The sequence below is a fragment of the Petaurus breviceps genome, unplaced genomic scaffold, assembly GCF_028583685.1.
Source record: "Petaurus breviceps papuanus isolate PSGF00001 unplaced genomic scaffold, PetGlider_PUasm1.0 98, whole genome shotgun sequence".
Taxonomy (NCBI): Eukaryota; Metazoa; Chordata; class Mammalia; order Diprotodontia; family Petauridae; genus Petaurus; species Petaurus breviceps.
In genome coordinates, this window is record NW_027187460.1 from 38,396,470 (window position 1) to 38,420,401 (window position 23,932).

General features: G+C 38.0%; 1 protein-coding gene across 1 annotated transcript in view; it reads right to left on the reverse strand.

The window, feature by feature from the left end:
* MED30 (mediator complex subunit 30) overlaps nt 1-22,003 on the reverse strand; it is a 32,273-nt gene extending 10,270 nt beyond the window's left edge. Inside the window, exons 1-3 of the mRNA XM_069081279.1 lie at nt 21,501-22,003; nt 14,565-14,723; nt 12,892-13,002 (exon numbers count right to left, since the gene is read on the reverse strand). Of these exons, the coding sequence (XP_068937380.1) occupies nt 12,892-13,002; nt 14,565-14,723; nt 21,501-21,674 (444 nt within the window). The 5' untranslated portion in view covers nt 21,675-22,003. The remainder of the gene's footprint in view (nt 1-12,891; nt 13,003-14,564; nt 14,724-21,500) is intronic.
* Nucleotides 22,004-23,932: the final 1,929 nt, after the last annotated feature.

The window sequence follows — 23,932 nt, forward strand, 5'->3', positions numbered from 1 at the left end:
TATGTGTGTGTATGTACACACACGTTAGAAAATGTAGAATATTCTAAGTAAAGATTTGAACATTTCACTCTCTACAATAAGCTCCAGTGGCTTCCTCTAGTGTTCAGGATCAAATACAAGCTCCTCTGTGGTTTTTACAGCCCTTCATATAATCTGGTCCCTTTCTACCTTCCTTCAAGTTTCCTTATACTTTATTCCCTTCCACATGCTCTATGATCCTAGGACACCAGCCTTCTTTTGCTTTTCCTCAAACAGGACACCCCAGCCCTTTTCACTGGTAGTCCCCAATGCCTAAAATGCTCTCTCCTCGTCTCTGTTTCCTGGAACAAAGACTCAGCACAAATCTTACCTTCTGTAAGAGGCTTTTTCTTTCCCAGTCCTTCCAGCTACTAATTCCTTTCCCCTGAGGTTATCTAAAATGTATCTTGAATATGTATGCTAAAAAATAATATATGTATACATACATACATATATATTTGCATATGTGTCTATATGTCTATCTATGTCTGTCCATCCATCCATTTGTCTATCCATCCATCCATCCTTATTTTCTCCCATTAGAAATGAGAGCTCTTTGGGAGCAGGGACCCTATTTTTGCCTTCCTTATGTCCCCAGCATCCTTCATATAGTAAGTGCTTAATAAATGGTTGTTGTTTGATGTTATAGGGCTAAGTTTTTATAATTTGTTACTGATGATCAATTTTGTATCCCACATAGACTTATTTTCCAGAATAACACTTAACTCCAGTCAAGTCACACCTTTTTTTTTTTGTAAAGAAAGGCTTATATTATCATACATTCAAAGTGTGATTCTCAAAATATGATTATGGCAGAGTGTCAAGAAACAAATTAGCATACAAGTAAAATATCAAGAGCCAAAACATGTCACAGAACTATCAAAAGTGAAACTGACAGTTATGCTTATTAGTGGGTTAGAAAATGTAAATACATTTTCTTGACTATCTGTGATTTAAATATACAATCTTGCCATTGATTGATTTAACAGAGCTTGACAGTTGCTATTTTCAAAATTCATCAGCTGTGCTTAATTTGATACTTTCACAGGTGAATGTGTAAGTATACAAGATACTTTAAAATATATGTATGCAAAGTCATGGCAAGCTACTTGATTTTAATGCCAAATGTGACACCCCATCCAAATGCTTTAATTCTTAAACATATATTCTCAATTATACCTCAACAAAATAAAAACTACTCACATACCTTTTCCATCACAAATAGAAATTTAAAAGAATTTATAAAATAAAAATTGCCTCTATGTGGTTAAGATTACCTTCATTTAACCTCAGATGACAAATATGGAATGAAAAGAACTAGGTTAATACACCAAAGGCCAATATCCCTACCTATTTATTAAATGTGGACATGTTGTTTCCAGTAGATTGTGAGCTCCTCAAGGGTGAGGAGCCCTTCTTTTGATTTTCTTTCTATCTTCAGCACTTGGCACAGCGCCTTGCACACAGTAGATGCTTAATAAATGTTTGCTGACTGACTAAAATATCTAAACTCTAAAATTCACATTTTTATATTTTATTCAGAGGAAGGAAAGGTGGTAGAAATTTTTTATTCTTGGGCACTATGTAGCAGTCTGTTTCAAAGTTTTATTTTCCTCTAATTTTAAAAATGTAAAAAGCATTTAATTCAGAGGTTTAACACAATTAAATCAATAAGTATTTATTAAAAGTACTTACTAGGTGACAAGCACTTTATTAGGCTCTGAGAATACAAGAAAAAATGAAACAATCCTTACTCACAAGAAAGTATTCTAATGTATGTATATATGTATTTTTGTGTATGTTTAAAAAACAACTAAGGAGAAAATAAAACATTTACATAAAGGAAAAGAATGTATCAACAAATATGCATATGCAAAACATTTTGAGGACTAAAAAACAAAGACACTTATAGTTTAGTCAGAAAAATTCTTTTTTTTTTTTTTAAAGCAATTAGGGTTAAGTAACTTGCTCAAGGTTACACGGCCAATTATTTCTGGGTGTGATGCTAAGTATCTAAACTCAGGATTCGAATTCCAGGTCATCCCGACACTAGGGCCGGTGCTCTTACTCGCTGTGCTACCTGGCTTCCCCTAGAAAAATTCTTTTAAGAATTTGGCAAGACCCATCAAATTATTATCTACTTTCCTACTTAGTGGAAATCTGGGCACACATGGTTTAGAAGGCATAAGAGGTCAATGTTTGGAGACTATGCTGAAGTCTCATATCTCTACATCATGAATACTTTTTCAAGAGGAGTCAAGAGGCACTAGACACTGGGAATACCAAAAAACATCACATTAAATAAAAATAATTTAACAGGAAACATGTTACCAACAAAGGAGTCATTTCCAAATCAGTCATTGGTATATAATCAGATCACAGACACATTAGATCAAAGGAAAAAAATCAATACCAAATTAGAAAATGAAAAGATATAGAAAACAAATGAGGTAACTCCAACATGACATTCAAATAAGCTGGTGATGATGAAAAATGGGGAGTGGATAAATTAACAAACATTGACACAGTCTATCACTATTTCTAAAGTCTGATTTTCTATGACTGTGAGGGAAAAATGAAAGATTAGACACTGCATGGCAGACCAAGAACAACACAGGCTTAGAAAGTAGTATCTTACAGAGCAGAATGGCAGAAGATTATGAGCAGCATTTCCTTATAAAACAGAGAAACAGTGGAAGAAAAACAAGCCCAGGAAAGTCTAGTAAGATATCCAAGTCATATAATTTCAGGGCAGTTAAGGATGAAACTGCAAGGAGGATAAAGAATGGATGAAAAATAGGAATCAAGAGGTGTGTAATGGTTGTGAAGAGCCTCCAACATACTACTAATCAAAGATAGAAGGTGTGCTTCCTGGTTTACACATAATGGGAAAAAAAAATCTAGAGCAAGCTCCCTACCAGCTAGAAGGAGTCTCAATGAAGCATTTAATGAGAGAACATGAATGAATGAGTGAAAAAGCATTTATTAAGTGCTCACTATATGCCAAACACTGTCCTAAGAACTGAGGATACAATGCAAAAGCAAAGATAATCCTTGCCCACAAGGAGTTTATATTATAGTAGGGAAATGGGTAGCTAAGGAAAGGCACTTTAGTGAGTGTGACCAAAGCAGAGTAGTCTGGCATACTCCTTCCCAATGCAATGGCAGTTTATTTGAACATGGTTCCAAAGAAGGAAAGGAAGAGGGGGGTGGTGGAGATATATGTGTGACGAGGATGTTAGCTAGGCTGCTGAGAAGATGCTGGAAGAGCTGGTGGTAAAACATGACTGGGGCTCACCTGAAATAGTGGGTCAGGTGGGGTAGTCAGCAATCAAATGAACTTACAGGGAACTTACAGTCTATCTTGAAATGTAACAATATTAACGATTATAAAAAACTAAATGAATGGAGAAAATAAGTGCTACAGTTAATTCAGAGGAGTTAGAGAGGATTATGGGTTGAAAGAGAATAACATAACTGAGGCTCAAATTGACTTGCCTATTTATTTATACAACTAGTAAAATGTCAGAGGTAAAACTGGAACTCAGATCTTTCTCATTCTAAGTCCCTCCCGTTATCCATTAAAAAAAGTGAAATTTGAACCAAGCTTTGAAAGATCAGCAATTTGGCTGCCTGGAGAAAAGGGTGTTGGAATAAGCAGTGTGAACAACATGGAGGCAGGAATATGCAAAGCCTGTTCTGAATATACTTAGGAGACCACTTAGGCTACAGCAGTGGATTCCTTTTAGTGAGGTTAGTAGGAGAGAAAGAAAGGGTAGGCTGGGGTCAGACTGTGAAGGGCTATAAATGCTAAGGAATTTTTACTGCACCTAAATGCTAAATTTTGAAAGTTATGAGAATAGGGAAATGAAATGATGAAAGCATTAAGATTATTTTGATTATGGTATGTGAGGTAATAGTTTAATTTTTCTTTTTACAAAGTAAGAGGTTGGAAATGGGAGGGCACAGAGGCAAGATGACAGAACCTGGGGCTGGAAGAGACCTTAGAGATCAACTGATCTAATCCCCTTCTTTTACAGAAAAATGTAAGCCCATAGAACTTAAGTGAATTGTCCAAGACTGTACAGGCAGCAAAATAAAAGGTTGCACACTGAAGGAAGATGAAGTTTCTACCTCATACCATAGCAAAGAGCAGGTAATAGACAGGTTAGGGAAAAGTAAAGCCAATGTGAAAATAAACCCTTACGTAGAATAAAAGGGAGTCCCATTTTATATGAAGGGAAGGAGAAACTGCTTCCTAGCCCAATGACTGTGACCCTGTACTTCTTACGAAAGGCAGAGAAACAAGAAAATGATGAACATATGCACCCCCAACCCCCACACATGGCATCACTGTTGCAGGTTATCAAGGTAGATTTTTCTCTAATGGAAATGGGGACAAGGTGGGGAAGAGATCTTATGACTTCTCACTAGTATTTTTTAACACATGAAAGGCAGTGTGGAAGAGCAGGAAGTATACCCACCTTGGAAAACTTGGTGTCACTGGATCTGAGTTCAAATCCTAGCTCTGCTATTTACTTATTACTACCTAATGAGATTTTCAGCAAATCATTTAACATCTCTGGGTCTGAATTTCATGTATAGAATGAAGGGGTTATATCAGATAACCTATAATGTTCTTAACACCTCTAGAGCTATGATCTACTTGAGGATAATTTCTGATTTTCCAACTGTAAATCTTTTGATCCTTTGTCCTCTTTATTATTTGTCCTGCACTTTAGGTACATTACCACCATGGTCACTAAAATGCCACAGGGAAAAATAATGGGCATAATATTGTTAACTGGCTTCAATAAAATGTTATGAACTGTCCAAACAGCTTTTACCCATCAATAATCAAAGGTATTTTTCTAATCTTTTTATCTTTTTGTTCCATTTTATATATTGTGGCTCTCTAAATGAGCTGGAGAAGGAAATGGCAAACCACCTTACTACTGTTGCCAAGAAAACCCCAAATAGGTTCACAAAGAGTCAGACATTACTAAAAATGACCAAACAACAACAAAATATTCCTATCTACAAAAGATAGGATGCAAATTGCATTAAGACCTGGGGTAATACAAAGTCATCTCACAGAAATTTACAATGACATCAAAGAAATCAAGCTAATCCTCTACAATGAGAAAACAAAGTACATGAAAATTATATATGTACATGTACACACACACACAAACACAAAGAGTTGGGTGCTGCACTGGTAGAATTAGCACACTAAGTGTATATCATGGACAAGTTTTGCAGACAAATGATCTAGGAACTGATAAGGATGAAAGTCAGCTAAATTACACTTGGAAAACGAGTACTTTTAATGATCTTAAACTACCAGCCACTCGAAGTCTATCAATTTAACAGTTACCGTGCTATGTTCTGTTATCAGGAGGTCAGCAAACTTTGGTCTAAAGGCCAAGACTAGTGCATGAACTGTTTCTTTTTTGTCCAATATGCAGATAAAAATGGTTTTTACATTTTTTAAAATCAATAAAACTTTATTTAAGATGTAAAGATGATGCTTAACTCATAGGCTGTACAAAAACAGGTGGAAAGACAGATTTCTGGCTGCCGGACATAGTTTGCCAACCTCTATTCTCCATGATTGGGGATCTCAGAAGAAGAAAAAATAAAAATAACTCAAAGTGCAAAAATAGGCATGAGCAAACCATGGCATATTACCAATGACTATGTGAGCAATAAATGGTGTAAAAACCATCAAGGCTACATAATGATCCAAAAAGATCAACGTGTTACCTAGAAAGAATGTGAGGTTACAAATGGACAACTAACTAGTATTTTATTGGCACCTACGAGGTACTAAAAGAACAATAGGAAGTCCTTCAACAAGACTGGGTCACCAGTCTATGAGGACTACACAGGATAGAAAGCTTGGAGGATTTGTATTTTCAAAGAGAAAAAAAAGTACTCAGATGAAATAACAAACTACATCAATGAACAATTTCTTAAGAGTCTACTAAGTGCCAGGAGCTGTGTTATAAGATGAGGATACAAATACAGAGAATGAAACAACTCCTTCACTCAAGCAGTCTATGCTCTATAGGGAGAGACAAATACATATATAATTATATACAGAAAAAATACAAGTTAACACAAAATAGTTAAGGGAAAAAGCAGCAGCAGTTAGAGATATTCAGAAAGGTTTTTTGCAGAAATGTGGTGACTGAGCTGTGGCTGGAAGGAAGAGAGAAAATTTATGAGGTGGAGGTTAAAAAGGAATGAATTATAGAAAGGGGCAATGGTTAGTGTGAAGAATAGAAAGAAGGTCAATTTGGTTAAATAGTTGAATGTGGGAAGGGGAACTGTGTATAATGAAGTTGGGGAAATAGAATGGGGCCAGGTGAAAGGATTTTAGAAGCCAGAGAGGAATTTATATTCTATCCTAGAAGTTAACACTAGAGTTTACTGAAGATGAGAATAGTTACATGGTCATATCTTCAGTTAAGCAAACTACCTTTGACATTTTTGTAGAGAGTGGACAGAATGGGGAAGAGGCTTAAGGTAGGGGAGACCAAGGAGGAGGTCACAGCAATAGTCCAGGCAAAAGGTGATGAGGCCCTAAACAAAAGTCATGACTCTAAGAGCTAAGAAGGGGTCAGATGCAAGAAATGTTGTGGAGATAGAAAGGGAAAGGATAATTTGGGATAAGGGGGAATCAGGAGTCAAAGATAATACTGAGGCTGTTAACCTGGGACACTAGAATAGTGGTTTCTTTAACCACTTTTTCTTTTAAATTATTTTAAATATTTAAAAATTCTTTTAAATAGATAAATCTAAAGGAAAGATAGCCCCCTCCTACCTTTCCACTGAACACCTTACTCCCCAACAAATACTCTTCTATCCAGTGACACTGGCTTCCTGGCTGTCCAACAAGACACTCCTCTCTGCTCTGGGCATTTTCTCCGGATGTCCCTCGTGCCTGGAATGCTCTCCCTCCTCCACTCTATCTACTGACCTCCCTGGCTTCTTTTAAGTCCCAACTAAAATCCCACCTCCTACAGGAAACCTTCCCCAACCCCTCATAATTCTAGTGCCTTCCTTTTGTTAATTATTTCCTATTTATCCTGAATATAGTTTACTTTGTTTGTTTGCATGTTCTCTCCCCATTAGACTGTAAGCTCCTTGAGGGAAGAACTGTTTTTGCCTCTTTTTGTATCCTCAATGCTTAGCACTATGCCTGGCACATAGCAAGCACTAAATAAATGATTACTGGATTGAAATTTCATGTGAAACATGAATTCTAATCTGGATATGATGAATTTGAGACACCTCCAAGCCATCCACTTTGAATGCCCAGTACGAAGTTGATAATGCTAGACTAAAGTTCAGAGAGACTGAGGGGACTGTATGTATGAGTCATTTGCATAAAGACGACAATTAAATCCCATGGGAGCTAATGAGTCATGACCAAAGGAGAAAACAGGGCCCAGGAGATAACTTTTGGGAATACTCATAGTTAGGGGAAATGATATAGATAAGGGTCTAGCAAAGAAGACTGAAAAGGAGTGGTCAGATAAGTTAGAAGTCAACCAGGAGAGAGTGTCATGAAAACCCAATGGAGAAAGAGTATCTGGGAGAAAAGGGTGGTTAACAGTGGTAAATGCAGCAAAAAGGACTAGAAGGATTAGGATTCTAAAAAGACGATCAAATTTCGCAATTAACAGATCACTGCTAAATTTGGAGAAAGCAGTTTCAATTGAATGACAAGGTCTGAAACCAGCTTTAAAAGGGTTGAGAAATGAGATGAGAGAAAGTAGTCAGTAATGGAGAACAATTTTTTTTCTTAGAGTTTGGCTGAGAAAGTAAATAATCACTGAATAACAGGAATAAAGTTTGAGTATGGAGGAGACATGGGCATGTCTGAAAGAAGTAGAGAAGGAAGCAATAGAGGAGAGGTTAAAGACCAAAGAAAGGGAAGTGACTAGAGAGTAATCTGCTGGAGAAGATGGGGCCAATGGCACAAGTAGAAGGCTTGGCTTTGGCAAGGAGAAGGGCCACCTCATTATCAGAGACAAGGGGAAAGGAGGAGAGAGTGGGTAATGATGCCAAGAGGTTTTGACAGGCAGCATGGTGTAGCATATAACAAGTTAGTCTTTGAATCAGTAAAACCTGAGTTCAAATCTTGCCCTGGACATTGTGTGATCAAGAGCAAGTCTGTAATACAAATGTTTGATCAACAAGGTCTGTACCCAGTAGGTTCTCAGTTTCTTCATCTATAAAATGGGGAGTGTGGAGGAGGAGGGTATTAGAAGAATACACCTCTAAGGTACATTCTTCCTGTAGTTCTATGATCCTATGAGAACAGAAGAAAGACCTCATGATGAATGGTCTTAATTTTCTTAGTCAAAGAAAAGGTTCTCAGTTTAGAGGGTAGGAGATGGGGAGGTATGGGACCTGTGGGGAGAAGAAGAATGTTTAGAAGAATTCTGTAGGGAGTTAAAAAGACAATCAATTAAGGATCCAACCAAACAAAGATTCTTTTTTTAGAAGAAATTGTTCTGATCTTCCCTTAGGTACAGAATTTAACTTCAAACTCCATGTCTTATATGAAAACTGTCGTTTATTAGGGAAAAATTTGAGTTGTGCTAACACTAAACTATAAAATGAAGAAAATAGGTGCATAGAAAAGTAATGGGAAAATACTTCAAAATCAAAATGAATTATATCTCCCTGATTTTTTATTATAATACTTTCATAATAGTACAGTCCTCACAGAATTCTCATAGAATTAGAAGGCAAATTGTCATTTGTTGAATTAATATGGTATTCTGTAAACAAAGTTGGAAATGAAAAGATATTTTATATTAAGTTAAAATATACCTAGCACATGGAGGAAATAAAAAACAGGAAAAAGTCATTGAGAATTAAACCTAGAACGTTCTTTGTCTAAAGAAATCTACAGACCTGTCTATTTGGCAGAATAAGGTTGAAAAAAATCTCAGAAAACAAAATCCAAACAACTACCGTCCTTAAGAAATCCCTTTTTGACTCTTGAAATGATTTTGATACAACAATGAAGATAAATGGACTTGAATATCATCTTCTCTAAAAGCCTTTTAAAAGCATTTTGTCCAAAAAGGCAAGTCCTAAAAAACAAAACATACTTACACAATTTAGAATCATGGGTGTTAAGAACCATGTTTCATATATTACTAAAGTATTATCATCAATAAACATTTATTAAGTGTTTCCTAAGTTTGTGGCATGATATTGTAACTAAACATATACGAATAAGTATAAAACAGTGTCTTTCCTCTAAAGACCCACTGTTAAATTGAGGAATATAAGACAATTGAGGTTAAGTGACTTGCCTAGGGTCACATTGCTAATAAGTGTCTGAGGCCAGATTTGAACTCGGATTCTCTTGACTTCAGGGCAGGTGCTCTAACCACTGTGCCAGCTAGCTGCCCTGTGCTATCTGTCCTGACATATGACAATTTTTTAAAAAGATAAATAACCCTTGAAGGATGGGTAGAAGTTCAATAAGCATGGTGATGGCTATGGGGCATTGAGGAAGTGAAGACTAAGGAAAGGGATAAACACTTATATAGTACCACTATGTACGAAGCACTGTACTAAGTGCTTTACAAATATCTCACTTGATCCCCACAATGAGGTGAGTACTATTATCCCCATTTTACAGTTGTAAAAACTGAGGCAAACAGTGATTAAATGACTTGCTCAGGGTCACCCAGTGACCCAAGTCACTGAGGCTGGATTTACACTTGGGTCTTCCTGACTACAGGTCAGTGCTCTATCCTCTGTGCCACCTAGTACTGCAGACACAAGGGGCGGTGTGAACAAAGAAACTGAGGCAGGTCTACATACATGATAAATTTAGAGAAGACAATAATAGATCAGCAGTTGGGCTAACACAGATCTTCACATTGGGAGACTGAAAGGGATAAACTAAAGGTTAGATGTTGTAGGTCTTGGAAACCAGGCTATAGAATTCATACTTTATTCTACAGAGAATACAAAATATTAAAGGTTTTATTTGTTTGGTTGGTTTTGTTTTGGAGGGGGTGAGTTGCAAAAGGATATGATACACACAAAAGTGTAATTTTAGGTACATCGATCTAACTATAATACCTGATAGGGATTGAAGTAGGAAATAGAAAAGTCAGTTAAAAAGACTACTGCAATAGTACAGACATGAAATGATAAGAATTTGAACTAGAGTTTATCCTAATTATCCTTTATCAGGAAGGAATTGAAAAACCTAAATTTCCCTATAGTATCTTTACTGTAGTCAATAAACAGCTGAAATGTATGAAGATTTTTTTAAAGTCATTTTTAGACAGAACAAAAAGAGAAAGGTTCTGGAAATATAAGAAACATTATTAAATGAATAAAAAAGTAGGAGCAATTGAAGTCAGGCTAGGGAAAAATCTATGAGTGATTAACAACTGGTTCCAACTACATTAGAGAAAAAAGTCAATGACCAGCTGTTTTGTTTTCCATCTTCACAGAAGACTGAATAAAAAGATTTCAACTTCATCCAAAGATAGATGTTAAATAAAAAGTCAAACTTCCTGATTTGCACAGCTAATTAAATGCTAGAATAAGTTACCAACATCAGGTCGAGAAGCTTCATCCTTTAAAATTGTTAAAAACTAAATGGAACAGGTAACCCAAATCTATAACTGTAGATATGATGACCTATAGTCTCTTAAGTATATTATGCAGCCCCATGTTTAGATAAACATTTAAGTGGCATATGAAAAGTGAAATGAGCAGAACCAAGAAAATGTTGTATACACTAACAACACTACTGTTTTAAGAACAACCTTGACCACTACATATTGGTGTCTAATGGTAACCATCTCTATGGGGGGAAGAAAGAAAAAAAGAAAAAAAATACATGATAAATTTATTATATATTTAAAAAGAATACAAGGTGTACATAACAGATTTGCAGTTTCATGTCCAATCAGCTTTTTTTTTATTCTATTATGTTATGGAAATGCTTGTTTTATTTCATAAATCAAAAATAAATAAAAAATTTTTAAAAGAAATTTAACAGCGATAAATATGAAGTCTTGCAAAAAAATATGTAGCTGGTTTAACAAGTCTTTGTGAAGAGCAATGAAGACTTAGAAAATAGCAATGCAAATAGATGAATGCCACAATCTTAAAACAAAAATGAAATCTAGATAAGATTACTAAAATAGATGATCTTGTGTCAGCTGATTTAGAACTACTGAGTCAAGCTCATGGTATATTGTCTTAGAAAACCACAAATTAACATTATGTTGTATTTTTATTTGGTTAATCCTTAACCAATTACATTTTTTTTTTTTGCTTTGTGGAAGGCAATTGGGGTTAAGTGACTTGCCCAAAGTCACACGACTAGTAAGTGTATCAAGTGTCTGAGGCTGAATTTGAACTCAAGTCCTCCTGACTCCAGGGCCGGTGCTCTATTCACTGCACCACCTAGCCGCCCCAACTAATCAGGTTCAAGTAGCACTGGGAAGTTTTGCAGGTCAGAAGCTCAAAAGCTCTGTTGCAGAACTTCAATTTATTAACGACACTGACAAATGTCCTCAAGATTCCCTTCCAATTTTATCAACAAAATAAATCAACAAATATATTTATTAAACATGTAGCAATGTGATAGTCCTGGTGATCAATATAAAGCAATTATAATTCATACAAAGTAACTGTTTCATTTAACTGCGTTTTCTAGATGGCTGAAGCTTATTGCCTCAATTACCCAAAAATTACCAAAAAAAAAAAAAAAGCTTTTAACCATTTTGTTAGCTATTTTCTTTTCTTTTTTTATTTTGGAGGGGGGGAAGGCAGGGAAACTGGGGTTAAGTGACTTGTCCAAGGTCACATGGCTAGTAAGTGTTAAGTGTCTTGATGTTGGATTTTAACTCAGGTCTTCCTGACTCCAGGGCCGGTGCTCTCTATTCACTATGCCACTTAGCCGCCCCTTGTTAGCTATTTTTTTTAAAAAAGAATTACTGATTTAAAAATTTTTAATTTTCCCACTTCAAAATAGAAGTGAAACATTTATATTGTTTGTTTCAAATATGCTTTTTTTGATAACTGATTTTTTTTGGTCTTTTTTGGAGGGGGGGGAAGGCAGGGCAGTTGGGGTTAAGTGACTTGCCCAAGGTCACACAGCTAGTAAATGCTAAGTGTTTGAGGTTGGATTTGAACTCAGGTCCTCCTGAATCCAGGGTCAGTGCTCTATTCACTGTGCCACCTACCTGCCCCAGTAATTGATATTAAAAAAAAAGAAATTACTGGACAAATACAATGGCCAAGGAAGAAATAAAAAAAATGAAACGGATAATACACTTACCTGACCTCTCAAATAGCAACTCAGTATAATTCAAAATCTCTTCTTAATAACTAAAGGTCATTATTATAAACATCAATTATTCTGTATTATAATAGATTTTCTGTCTCCTTCCATTCTCAGGTGTCTTCTTACAGCTAGCCACCTCTAAAAGATATATTTTTAATTTTCTACTTCTATTCTGTTGTGAAACCAAACAATGAAGACTGTATGCTTTTAATAAATGCTCGTTGATGGATTGGCAAAGCTATCTAAAGCAAACAGGAAAAGAAGTTCTGCATGAGCCTCTTTCCTCTAAGAGCATGTGCTGACCTGTGAGAATTACTTGATCTTTACTTTGGTCACTTAAAGACTGCTTTTGCTAACTTCCTGTTTTCAGCTATAATATAGATAGATAAAATTGCTGGGTAAATAATCTTTGCATAAGTAAGATAGTCCTTTCAAGAATTCTATAATAAGGTCTTTGAGTCATCTTGAAATCACTTAACTATTTCACTAATAATTCCAAAGCATGAAAATATAAAATCACTCACTTTATTTACTTCTGCTATTTCTCTCCTCTCTTCACTGGCAAAACGAAGTTGGCCAGAAGCACCACGGTCATCATTCTTTGAGCCATCTTCTTCCACATATGGAATGAGTTGCTAAAAAGATGGGGGAAAAAGTTAAAATGTGTAGAATACAAATAAAACTCAAAACTTAGAATTATGTTGATATTTTATAGCATGTAAAATAATATGTTTATTTATAGCAACATATATGTAATTCAGTTTAGTGATGGTCTAAAAGAAATTATATTTTCATGAGTTTAAAATATGAAGCTTTAAAAAATTGTCATTTTAATAAGTTACTTCTAGGATCATAAAAGTAGGGGTGGAAAAACTTTGAGAAGTCATCTAGTCCAATTCCTTCATTTTATAAATGAGAAAAATGAGGCCCAGAGAGGTCAGGTGACTTGCCCAAGTCATACAAGTAGTAGGTGGCAGAGATAAAATTGGAACTCAAGTCTTGACTCGAAAGTCCAACACTCTTTCCACCAAAGACAATCTGTTCTGTTTTGTCAAGCTCTGTTATAGATAACTTTAAGTTAAAGCTCAGTTGAGCCAAGTATAATCAAATAGTATTAGATTTTTCAAGACAAGCTCTGAATATTTTCAATAAATTTCAGAACAGGATAATTTGAACATAATATTAAAGTTTCCATCATGATTTTTACAAGTCTCCATTTAAATGAAATCAATTTGATCAATACGGCCACACCTAGTAGGTACTAAAGTAAATGTTTACTGAATTGAAGAAGATCAGGACACTGAGAAAATTTATTTCCTCACCTTTGGAAACAAAGGTGTAAAAGGATATAGAAGAGGGACTGCTAGGGGGCACAGTGAATAGAACATGGTCCTGGAGTCAGGAGGACCTGAGTTCAAATCCGTCCTTAGACACTTAACATTTACTAGCTGTGTGACCTTGGGCAAGTCACTTAACTCCAACTGCCCTGCCTTCCCCCTTCCAAAAAGAGACAAAAAAACAAAACAAAACCCAAAAGGATTCAGAAGAGATAACAAAGTATCACAAACTATGTCACTGAAACACACCTCTATTGCTCAACTGTATTATATATTTAAGAAACCATTTTGAAATGTAAAAAAGATAAATACTAATCCAAACCTCAAATCTGAATTAGTATCATTAATAAAAATCTTAAGGATAATAACTAACATTTGTATAGCATTTTGAAAACTTTAAAAATTTTTATGAAAGTCTGACATTTTTACATTTCTAAAAACATGTGCAATTCTACTGCTGAACAGTTAAAATTGTGGATAAAAGCAATGATAAAAAAATTCACTAATAATCTTAAGACTTAAGAGCTGAAATTAGATTTGGCTCAGACTCAAAATTCAGAGCATCTCATCTTGTGGACAGGTCACATGGTAGATAAGTTGTTTGCCAAATGTATTTTAACATTCTTATTAGAAATAATTGCTTATTAGGTTTTTTTAAATACACATGTCCCAGAACTGGAAACCATGTTAACATATATTTTAAGTCTTCTTTAGATAAAATCAGCATAGTTCAATAGCTATGGCTGTGCTGAAATAATGGATAGGGAAAAATAATTACTCCTATTGCCACTTTAACTTTAGTCAGAGAAAAATGTCTTACTTTCTGATTACTGCCCCCATACTCTACCACTAAAACTTACCTCTATCAGAATAGGATCCAATCCTGCACAGTTTTCATTGCATTTATCATAAACTAATCTTAGTTTCCGGAAGAGGATGGAGAGCTGACGGAGATGATCTTGAAGTTTAGCTAACCTGTCCTGGTATGTTCCAGTGTGGTAAGTGACACCATTTGGTAACTGATTGATTAGACAAAGACAAAAATAACACAATAAACACTGAGTGCATTGAAAACACAAGATTTTTTTCCTCAAAAAGGGCATTAAATAGAACCACTTTGACTGTCATTACTTAGGATGAGAGGGCATGAAAGAATTACCATCTGCATCTGTGGAGTGAGTAGCCACCCTGAAGAAATTATGGCTCCAAGAAAACTTGTCAACTCACTCCTACAAATAAACTAGGGAGATTTCCACTAGACCTTCTGCCTGACACAAAACTTAAGTAGTTACAGCATATTTTCATTTCTGGAAATTAGCCTTAGAAGCAACTTATTTGACATCTACTATCGTTCTTAATGCACTTATTTAGTGCTGTAATAATATAAAAATAAATATGGCTATTGCTCTCAAGGAACTTATAGCCTAGTAAGAGATGTTTATATAAAAGATTATCATGATGTCAACTCTATAATCAGTGACCTTCAAATGATATATATCTGTCATGAAGTACAACTTTGCAGTAAAACTCCGGGGTAATACACTATTTTTTTTCTTTTTAGAAACTGAGTCTTCCCATCTCACACAGGCTGGAAGTACAGTGGCAACTCATGTGCCTAATCCTGCTGCTAGGCAGCATGGAAGTTGTGACCTTCTTCACTTCTGCCTTGAGCTGTTTTGCCCTCCTCAGGCAGCCTAGTGGCCCTCCAATGCTGAGGGGATACACTAGATTGGAGCTGGCCTTACTAAGGACACTTACTTGGCTTTACCACTCTTACAACTCACAACTTCCAAACTCAAGATCCACCATCCTTGGCCTCCCCTATGGCAGGGACTATGGGCATGTACCGCCACACCCAGAAGCACAACGATATTCTGAAAAGAACTGTACTTTATTCTGTAATTTTTTGAAAGAAACCATAGCTTGAAAAAGTAACTATTTCAACATTATACAGAACTCTCCATATACATGTAGCTGTTCTGCCCAGTTAAGAATTAAAATTGGAAATGTTGAAAAATACTTGGCTCCAACTACTCAAAAAGTTAAATAATACACAGCTAAAGATACTAATTCACAAATATCTAGATAAAACCGATAGGACAAGTAAGATGCTCAAGGAAGACAGTAAAATGTAGCTGTCACCTTAACATTTTATTCTATTTTATTTTTAAAATATATATTTCTTAGGAACTTTGCTACTTAAAACTTCTTATGAATTTTAAGTACCCATAAGCTATGCTATATATGAATCTTAAATGCACATTTCCAGCAAAAGAAACAAAAGGAAAAATAAAACACAGATAGAGACCTTAAATAATTGGGATTCTTACCATGAACACGGAAAAGATATCTATATGTGAAAGAGAATAAGAATTAAAGAGAAAAAAGAATTTTCTCACCTTAAGTTACATAAGAAAATGTAGTCATCAAAGCTACTTGGTACTGGTTTAAAAAGATAAAAGTAGACAAATGCAACAGACTAGATAATAAAGAACTAGAAACTAAATAATCCAGTGTTCAATCAAGCTGATAAACACAGACTATTTGGAGAAGAACTCCTTATGTGTCAACAACTACTGAGTAACCTGGAATTCAAGTTGGGGGGGGGGGGGAACCTAAGCCTTTTATCGGATTAAGTTGCAAATGGATATAGAAAATGGATGGTGATATCATTAGCAACTGTGACCATGAGAATTATTAACTAAATAAATGCTGGAAGAGATCTCAAAAATAAAAGACTATTATATACAATTATATGAAAATGAAGCTTCTGCATGTCTGAAATAAATGCAGTTAGGACAAAAAAAGAAAAATGTTGGGGCGGTTAGGCGGTGCAGTCAATAAAGCACCAGCCCTGAAGTCAGGAAAACCTGAGTTAAATCAGGCCTCAGACACAACACAAAAACAAGCCGTGTGACCTTGGGCAAGTCACTGAGCTCCAATTGCTCTAGCTTCCCCCCCCCCCCCCCAAAAAGCAAAAAACAAAAACTCAACAAAACCCCATATAGGATCATGGAAAGTCAGATATGGCTGAACAACAATGAAGTCAGAGTGCATATTGCTTTCCTGAACCTGCATACTTTTTTTTTTTAAGCAATTGGGGTTAAGTAACTTGCTCAAGGTTACATGACCAGTTATTTCTGGGTGTGGTGCTGAGTGTCTGAGCCCGGGATTCGATCTCCAGGTCGTCCCAACACTGGAACCGGTGCTCTTACTCACTGAGCCACCTGGCCGCCCCTAAGCAACTGGGGTTAAGTAACTTGCTCAAGGTTACAAGGCCAGGTGTTTCTGGGTGGGTGCTAAGTGTCTGAGCCCGGGATTCGATCTCCAGGTCTTCTCAACACTGGAGCCGGTGCTCTTACTTGCTGTGCTACCTGGCCGCCCCGAACCTGCATACTTCTTTACATTTTTTCTTTCTTAGGGCGCAATAATATTCCCCCAAAATTCATGTACCACAATTTGTTTAGTCACTCCTCACAGAATGATTTTCTACTCTGTTTCCAATGCTTTGCTACCACAAAGAAAGTGCTATCATATTTTGGTATATTCTATGACTTTTTATTCTTGACCCTGGGATATAGGCTTAGCACTGGATATCTGGGTCAAAGGATATGGACATTTTAATCACTTTCACAGTACAATTATGGATGACTTTCTAGAGTGGTTGGACAAATTCACTGTCCTATCAGCAGCATACTAGTGTGTCTCCCTTTCCATAGCCTCTCAAGCATTATCTATTCCTATCTCTTATTATCTTTCCCAATATGCTAAGGCTAGAGTGAAATGGTGATTTTTAAAATCTGAATTTGATATAGTGATGCATTGGATCTGCATTGGATCAATCTTTCATAGTTATCTACACTTTATAATTCTTCTTTTGTGAAATGTTTGTTCACATCCTCTGTTCACTTATCCACTGGAATAATAGCTTTTATTGTTAAATTATGTCGATGTTAGTTCCCTATTACCTTGGATATCAGATTCTTAGAGATGTCTGATGCAAATTTTTTCTCCCAAAGATACTACTTTACTGCTTGTTACAGCTGCATTGACTTCATCAGTGTTAAAAGCTTTTCAATTTTACATAACTGCAATTGTCTGTATAATCTTTTGTGGTTGACTACATACCTGACTTAATTAAGAAGGTATCTTCTAGTCTAGTGTCTAGCCACAGCTATGAAAGATATCTCATCTGGTTGTCTTTTTAATCTTTTATAGTGTGATCTTAAATATGCAGGTCACATTTCAAGTTTATTATAGTATGGGGTGTACAGTGTTGGCTTCAACCTCATTTCTGCCAAAAGTCTTTCCAGTTCTCCCAACAGTTCTTTTCAGATAGAGAGTGCTTCTCCCAAATGCATTATGTTCTCAGACTCATTAAACATTGGGCTGCTGAATTCAATTGTTACTGATCCATCATTATCTAGGTTGTTCCATTAATCTACTTTTCTATTTTCTAGAGGAATAGCAAATAGTTTTGATGACTATTGTTTCATAGTAAAAATTAAGCTCTCAAAGTGCCATTTCCCTACATTCTTATTTTAAAGTCAACAAGCACTTGTTAAGTATTCCCTATGTGTGCCAGGCACCTTGCTAAGCAATGGCAATAAAAGAAAGGCAAAAAAGGTCATTGTTGTCAAGGAGCCCATAGTCTAATGGGGAAGACAACATAAAATATATAAAAATAAAATATATAGAAGTATAAACTGGAAATAATCAGAGACACTAGCATTAAAAGGGATTATTACAGAAGTTGAGTTTTAGCTGGGACTTGAAGGAAGCCTGGAAAGACAGGAGACTGAGATGAGGGAGAGAATTACAGGTATAAGGAATATTCAGTGAAAATGCAATCAGGAGTGACACTGCAAAGAACATCAAGGGGGCCAGTGTCACCAAAGTGCTGAGTATATAAAGGAGATTAAGGTGTAAGAAAACTGGAAATGGAGGAAGAGGCCAGGTAATGAATGACTTTAAAAGACTTTAAAAGCCAAACAGTGGGGGCTTTTTTGGTCATGAGGTAAAAGGGAGTCACTGAAGTTAGTTGAATATGGTAGTGACAAGGTCAGAAAGATCAATTGGACAGCTGAGTGAAGGAGGAACTGGTGTGGGGAGTGACTTAGAAGGGAGACCAAACAGCAAGCTATTTCAATAGTCCAGACATGAGGTGATGAGTATTTGTACCAGGACTGGATGGGGGGGAGGGGAGAGGGAGGGAAAGGCAGGGAGGAAAGGAGAGTGAGTAATTAAGGATGACTTGTAAACTGAGAGCCTGGTGACTGGCAAGATGATGTGGTCCTTGACAATAACAAGGAAGTTAGGAAGAAGGTAGGGCTTAGGGGAAACTGTAAGTTCAGTTTTGGACATGTTGAGTTTAAAGCGTCTACAGAACACTGAATTTAAGATGTCTAGTTGGAAGATTCAAGACTAGAGGTTGGGAGACAAGTTAAGGCTAGATAAGTAGACCTGATAATCTTCTGCATAAAGATAACTGAAAACATGGGAAATTATGAAATCAATAAGCTAAATAGTAGATAGTGAGAAGAGAAGGCAGGATAAAGCCTTGGATAACCAAGTTCCCACAGTTAGTGGGTATGATATGGATGAAGATTCAGTAGAGGGGTCAGATAGTTAACAGGAGAACAGAGAGCAGTATGAGTATCCAGAAGGGGCGACTGAAGTGTCAAAGACTAAGAAGAAAAAAGATGAAGATTGTTGAGAAAAGGCTACTAGATTTTGCAATTAAGTGATCACTGGTAACTTTGGAGAGGGTGGTTGTTTGTCCTTCAATTTCAAAGAAGATCAATGATATGACAGGATGATGTCTTGACTCATTTTGAATTGGATTTAAGTCAACAAAATTGTCAATCCCACTCTCTCTTGCAGAGTCATCAAAGTCCAATGGCAAGACAAAAGTCAAGATGACTGGTGATGGTCCCAGATGCAGTGGATGACCTTGGTGTCTTCAATATCTGACTCAGCTCTAAGCTCTCCACAGCGCCTGCTTCAGCTTTGGAACAAATTATTCTCATCCACCCATTCTGCTAGGCAAAGTCTTCATATGCTTGGCTAGGACTGAGTTACCCATAACCCAGTTTAGACCATTTGCTGAGATGGTTTATCAGGGTGTGGCTTGGAAACTCAGCTGACAGTTGGGGGACAGGTGGACACCAAAGGTAAATGAGCAGTCCTAAGAAGAGCCTGGTAAGCTCTCACAAGAGGTACTAGTCCTCCTTGAACAGAAAATATACCCTGTCACGAAGCGGAAATGAAATGATAAATATTTTTCAAGATAAACAAAAGTATTGGAAAAACTCTTGGAACTAAACTGGATGACAGACGGTAACAGAAACAAGAAAATAAAAACAAAGCAGAGGGGGAAATGAAATGTCACTCAAAAGCTTTATGGATGATACAAAATCTCGGATTTTGAAGTCTTTTAGTATGTAAAGTGTTTTGTTAATATATTAAATACCTAAGAATTTACATAAACTTTAATGCTAGTGTCAGTACCACAGGGAAAAAACAAAGAATATTATAATTAGAAACATTTCAACATTTCTTTTTCACTATCCCCCATGTATGAAATTATTTCCCTACTCCTCTCTGACTCTTGGCTTTTCTGGTTTTCTTCAAATTTCAGAAAAAAACAGAACCTTCTGCAAGCCTTTCCTGGACTCCCTTCATGCCAGTGCTTCTGAGATTTCCTCTGTATATAACCCATTTGTACATAGTTATTTGAATGTTTTGCCCACTAGATTGTGAACTCCTTAAAGGGTTTGCCCTTCTCCCCCTTTCTTTGGATTTCCAGCACTTAACCCAGTGCCTATCACATAATAAACATAAGGTAGCTAAGTAGGTGGCACAGGGCCTAGAGTGCTAGACCTGACCTCGGAAAGACTGGAGTTCAAATCCTGTTTCATAAACTTAGTAGGTGTGGGACTCCAGGAAAATCATTTAAACCCTTCTCTGCCTCATTACTCATCCATACTGGCAACAGTACCTTCTCCGAATAACTTCTGTTCTATTTCATTTTGTTGTTATTCAGTTGTTTTTTCAGTTGAGTCACTTCACAACCCCATTTGAGGTTTTCTTGCCAAAGATACTGGCATGGTTTGCCATTTCCTTTCCCAGCTCATTTTACAGATGAGGAAACTGAGGCAAACAAGGTTAAGGGACTTGCCCAGGGTCACACAAGTGGCATGTGAGGCCGGATTTGAACTTGTGTCTTCTTGACTCCGGGCCCAGTGCTCCATCACCCCAGGAAGCGCATTATTGGATAAACTCGGCACCCTCTGCCTCTCTGATTGGAGAGTGGGTACATCAACTACTACAAACTTCCACTGAAGGAGAGACCTCGGGCCATACGTCTCATTTCTCCCCTTGGTCGGGCCTATTTGCTGCCTGATTTTTCCCATGACTCTGGGTTTGGGAACTCCCCTTTTCCCCCTTTCATCTTCCTTTTGTGTTATGTCTTCTCCCGTTAGAGTTTAAGTTGCTTGAAGGCAGCGTCTTTCTTCTTTTCATGTTTGCACCCCTGGAGCTTAGCACTGTGCCTGGAACACAGTAGGCGCTTAATAAATGTTTACTATCGTAGACTAGAATTAACAGAACCTACCTGCCTGGGTTGGTGAAGGCTCAAGTGAGGTATCTCAAGCGTTTTGCAAACCTTAAAGCGCTACATAAACGCTAGCTTTTATTTAGGCCCAATAAATGCTTGCTGCTGGGGTGGGTGGGTGGCGGACTGAAGCAGGTCGCCTGGGGACCACCCGGGAGCATCCTTCCCTCGCCGCCCTCACCTGCATGTTCCGGAGCAGCTGGAAGATCTCCATGGTGCGGTACACGATGTCCTGTACAGTTTCCTGCCCAATCCGGCAGAGAGACGCGGTGTTCACCTCGCGGGCAGCCTGGGCCTGGGGGCCCGTAAAGGCCCCGGGGGGCATCCCGGCCCCGGCCAGCGGCGGGGTGGACATGCTGAGGCCAGGGAGCCCGGGGCCGCGAGGGAGTCCGGGCCGCGGGAGAGCCCCGGCTAGAGGAAGGACGGAAAGCGGAGGGGCCCACGCCTCGCCGTGCGGCAGCGAGGGACGCTTCGCTTTATTAAAGCGTGGCCGGCCAAGAGCCCGGAGCGGCCTGGCCTGGGAGCCTTCTTCCCCTAAGCGCAATCCGTTTGGGGCGCTGGACAAAGCTGGGGGTGTGAGCTCGTGGGGCAGAAGGCACGAGGGGGTGGGACAGAGGAAAGCAGCAGGAGTACAACTTCAAAACAGTCGCCTTGGCTTCCGCTTCTCCGGGGACGCTAACGTCCTGGTGACGTCATCACGCCGGAGCCTGTGGCCAGCGACGCACGTGGGTAAAGAGAAACTGAATTGGAGCCGGGCTAAGGATGCTGAGGGTGGCGTCTGTGGAGCAGGGTGGGCGATCTGGGCTCGGCTTCAGGGCTGGCTCTAATGGTAGCGTTGGGGACCAGTCCCTGGGAGAAGGAACGAATCGATGAGCATCACTAAGCTCTTACTGTGTTCAACAGAGAAGCCGATAGGAAAAGTGAGGAAATTGAAGAAAACAGAGGCTAGAGTTGGGTTTGGGTGTTTCTGACGCCAGCCCCGGCGCTCGATCCGCCGTGCTACCCACCCGGCCTCCCTCTGTAGAATCAAAAGGTCACACAAAAATCATTATAAGTACCACTGTCGTCTCTGTAATCGGAGAGCTCAAATTCCAGACCTGCATCAGGGACCAAGTCATCCTTCCCAAAAAGACAACGAGGCGCTACTGCCGGTGACTGAGGAGAGGACAGATGGGGGAGGGACAGGGACCCTCAGTGGGGACTAAAGGAGACCAGGTGTCACGGTACAGTGGAAAGAGAACAGGCCATGAAGCCCAGACCTAGGTCCAAATGGCACCACAAAGCTTCCTACCAGTGTGAGCTTGGCCATATAAGTTAAGATTCTGGGCCATCGGCTTTCTCATGTGTAAAATGGAGGAGTTAGCAGAGGTGGCCTCTCAAATACCTAAATTTAGAGTTGGGAGGGAGCTTGTAATCTATCTACAACCCCCCCCCCGCCTTTTTTTGATGATTTCTTATTTTGACCTCAATTAAGCACTTATTTTCTTTCCATTTCACCTTCCCCCTCTGTTAAACAAAAACAAAGCCCTTACCACAAATATATATATAGTCAAATAAAACTAATTCCCACATTAATCGTGTCTAAAAACATGTGTCTGAATCTTGAGTCCCTCACCTTTTGTCAGAAGGTGGGTAGTATGCCTCATCATCTGTCCTCTGGAATCATACTTGGTCTTTGCACTGATCCGAGTTATAAGTCTTTCAAAGTTTGTAGTGTAGTTATTGTATAAATTGTTCTCCTGGCCCTGCTCTCACTTCACCCTGCAGTGGTCCATACAAGTCTTTTCAAGTTTTTCTGAAACTGTCTCCTTCATCATTTCTTATAGCACAATAGTATTCTATTACATTGATACACTGTAATTTTTCAGCCATTTCCCAATTAATTTCCTGTTCTTTGCCACTACGAAAAGTGCTGTTATAAGTATTATTGTACATGGGGGTCCTTTCCCCCTTTCTCTGATGTCTTATAGTCCTAGTAGCAGTATTTCTGCATCAAAGGTCATGCACAAATAAATGACTTTCTGTACACTAATGTACTTGTTTTCCCACAGCCCCTCTAACATTTGTCATTTTCCCTTTTTTGTCAGCCTTGCCAATCTGATGCCAGCAACACTTTACAGTTAAGTAAGCTGAGGCTTAAAGTTGTGACATGCCTAGTTGTGATAGTAACGGAATATAAAGATCCCCCTGTATTGGCTTGGTTTTTGGTTTGATTGTGTTAAAACCCAGAGCTTGTTAATCCCACTTGTGGGATGGACTTGTTGACATGAAAAGAGAGTGCTGAACTGGGAGGAGCTGGTGATATAGATTTGGAGAGACACAAGAGAGAGGCAGAAGAACTTTTTGGAAGCAGCACTTTTGGAGGCAGAGAGAGACTGAGAGGATTGCTGAGGGCCACTTTGAATTGCCCTGGACTTTTGAGACCTGCCCCCAGAGCTGCCAAGGACTGAGGAGACATGGCTGTTTTGCTGGTACTTTGTCTGTCTGTTTTGATGTTGTTTTGCCAGATTTGTCCACTGGTGAAGGACAGTGCTGTTGTTGCAGAAGTTCTGGAACCTGGCTGTTGGTTAAGAGCTCCTGAGACTATTCTGGTATTTTGAACCTTGGGAAGTT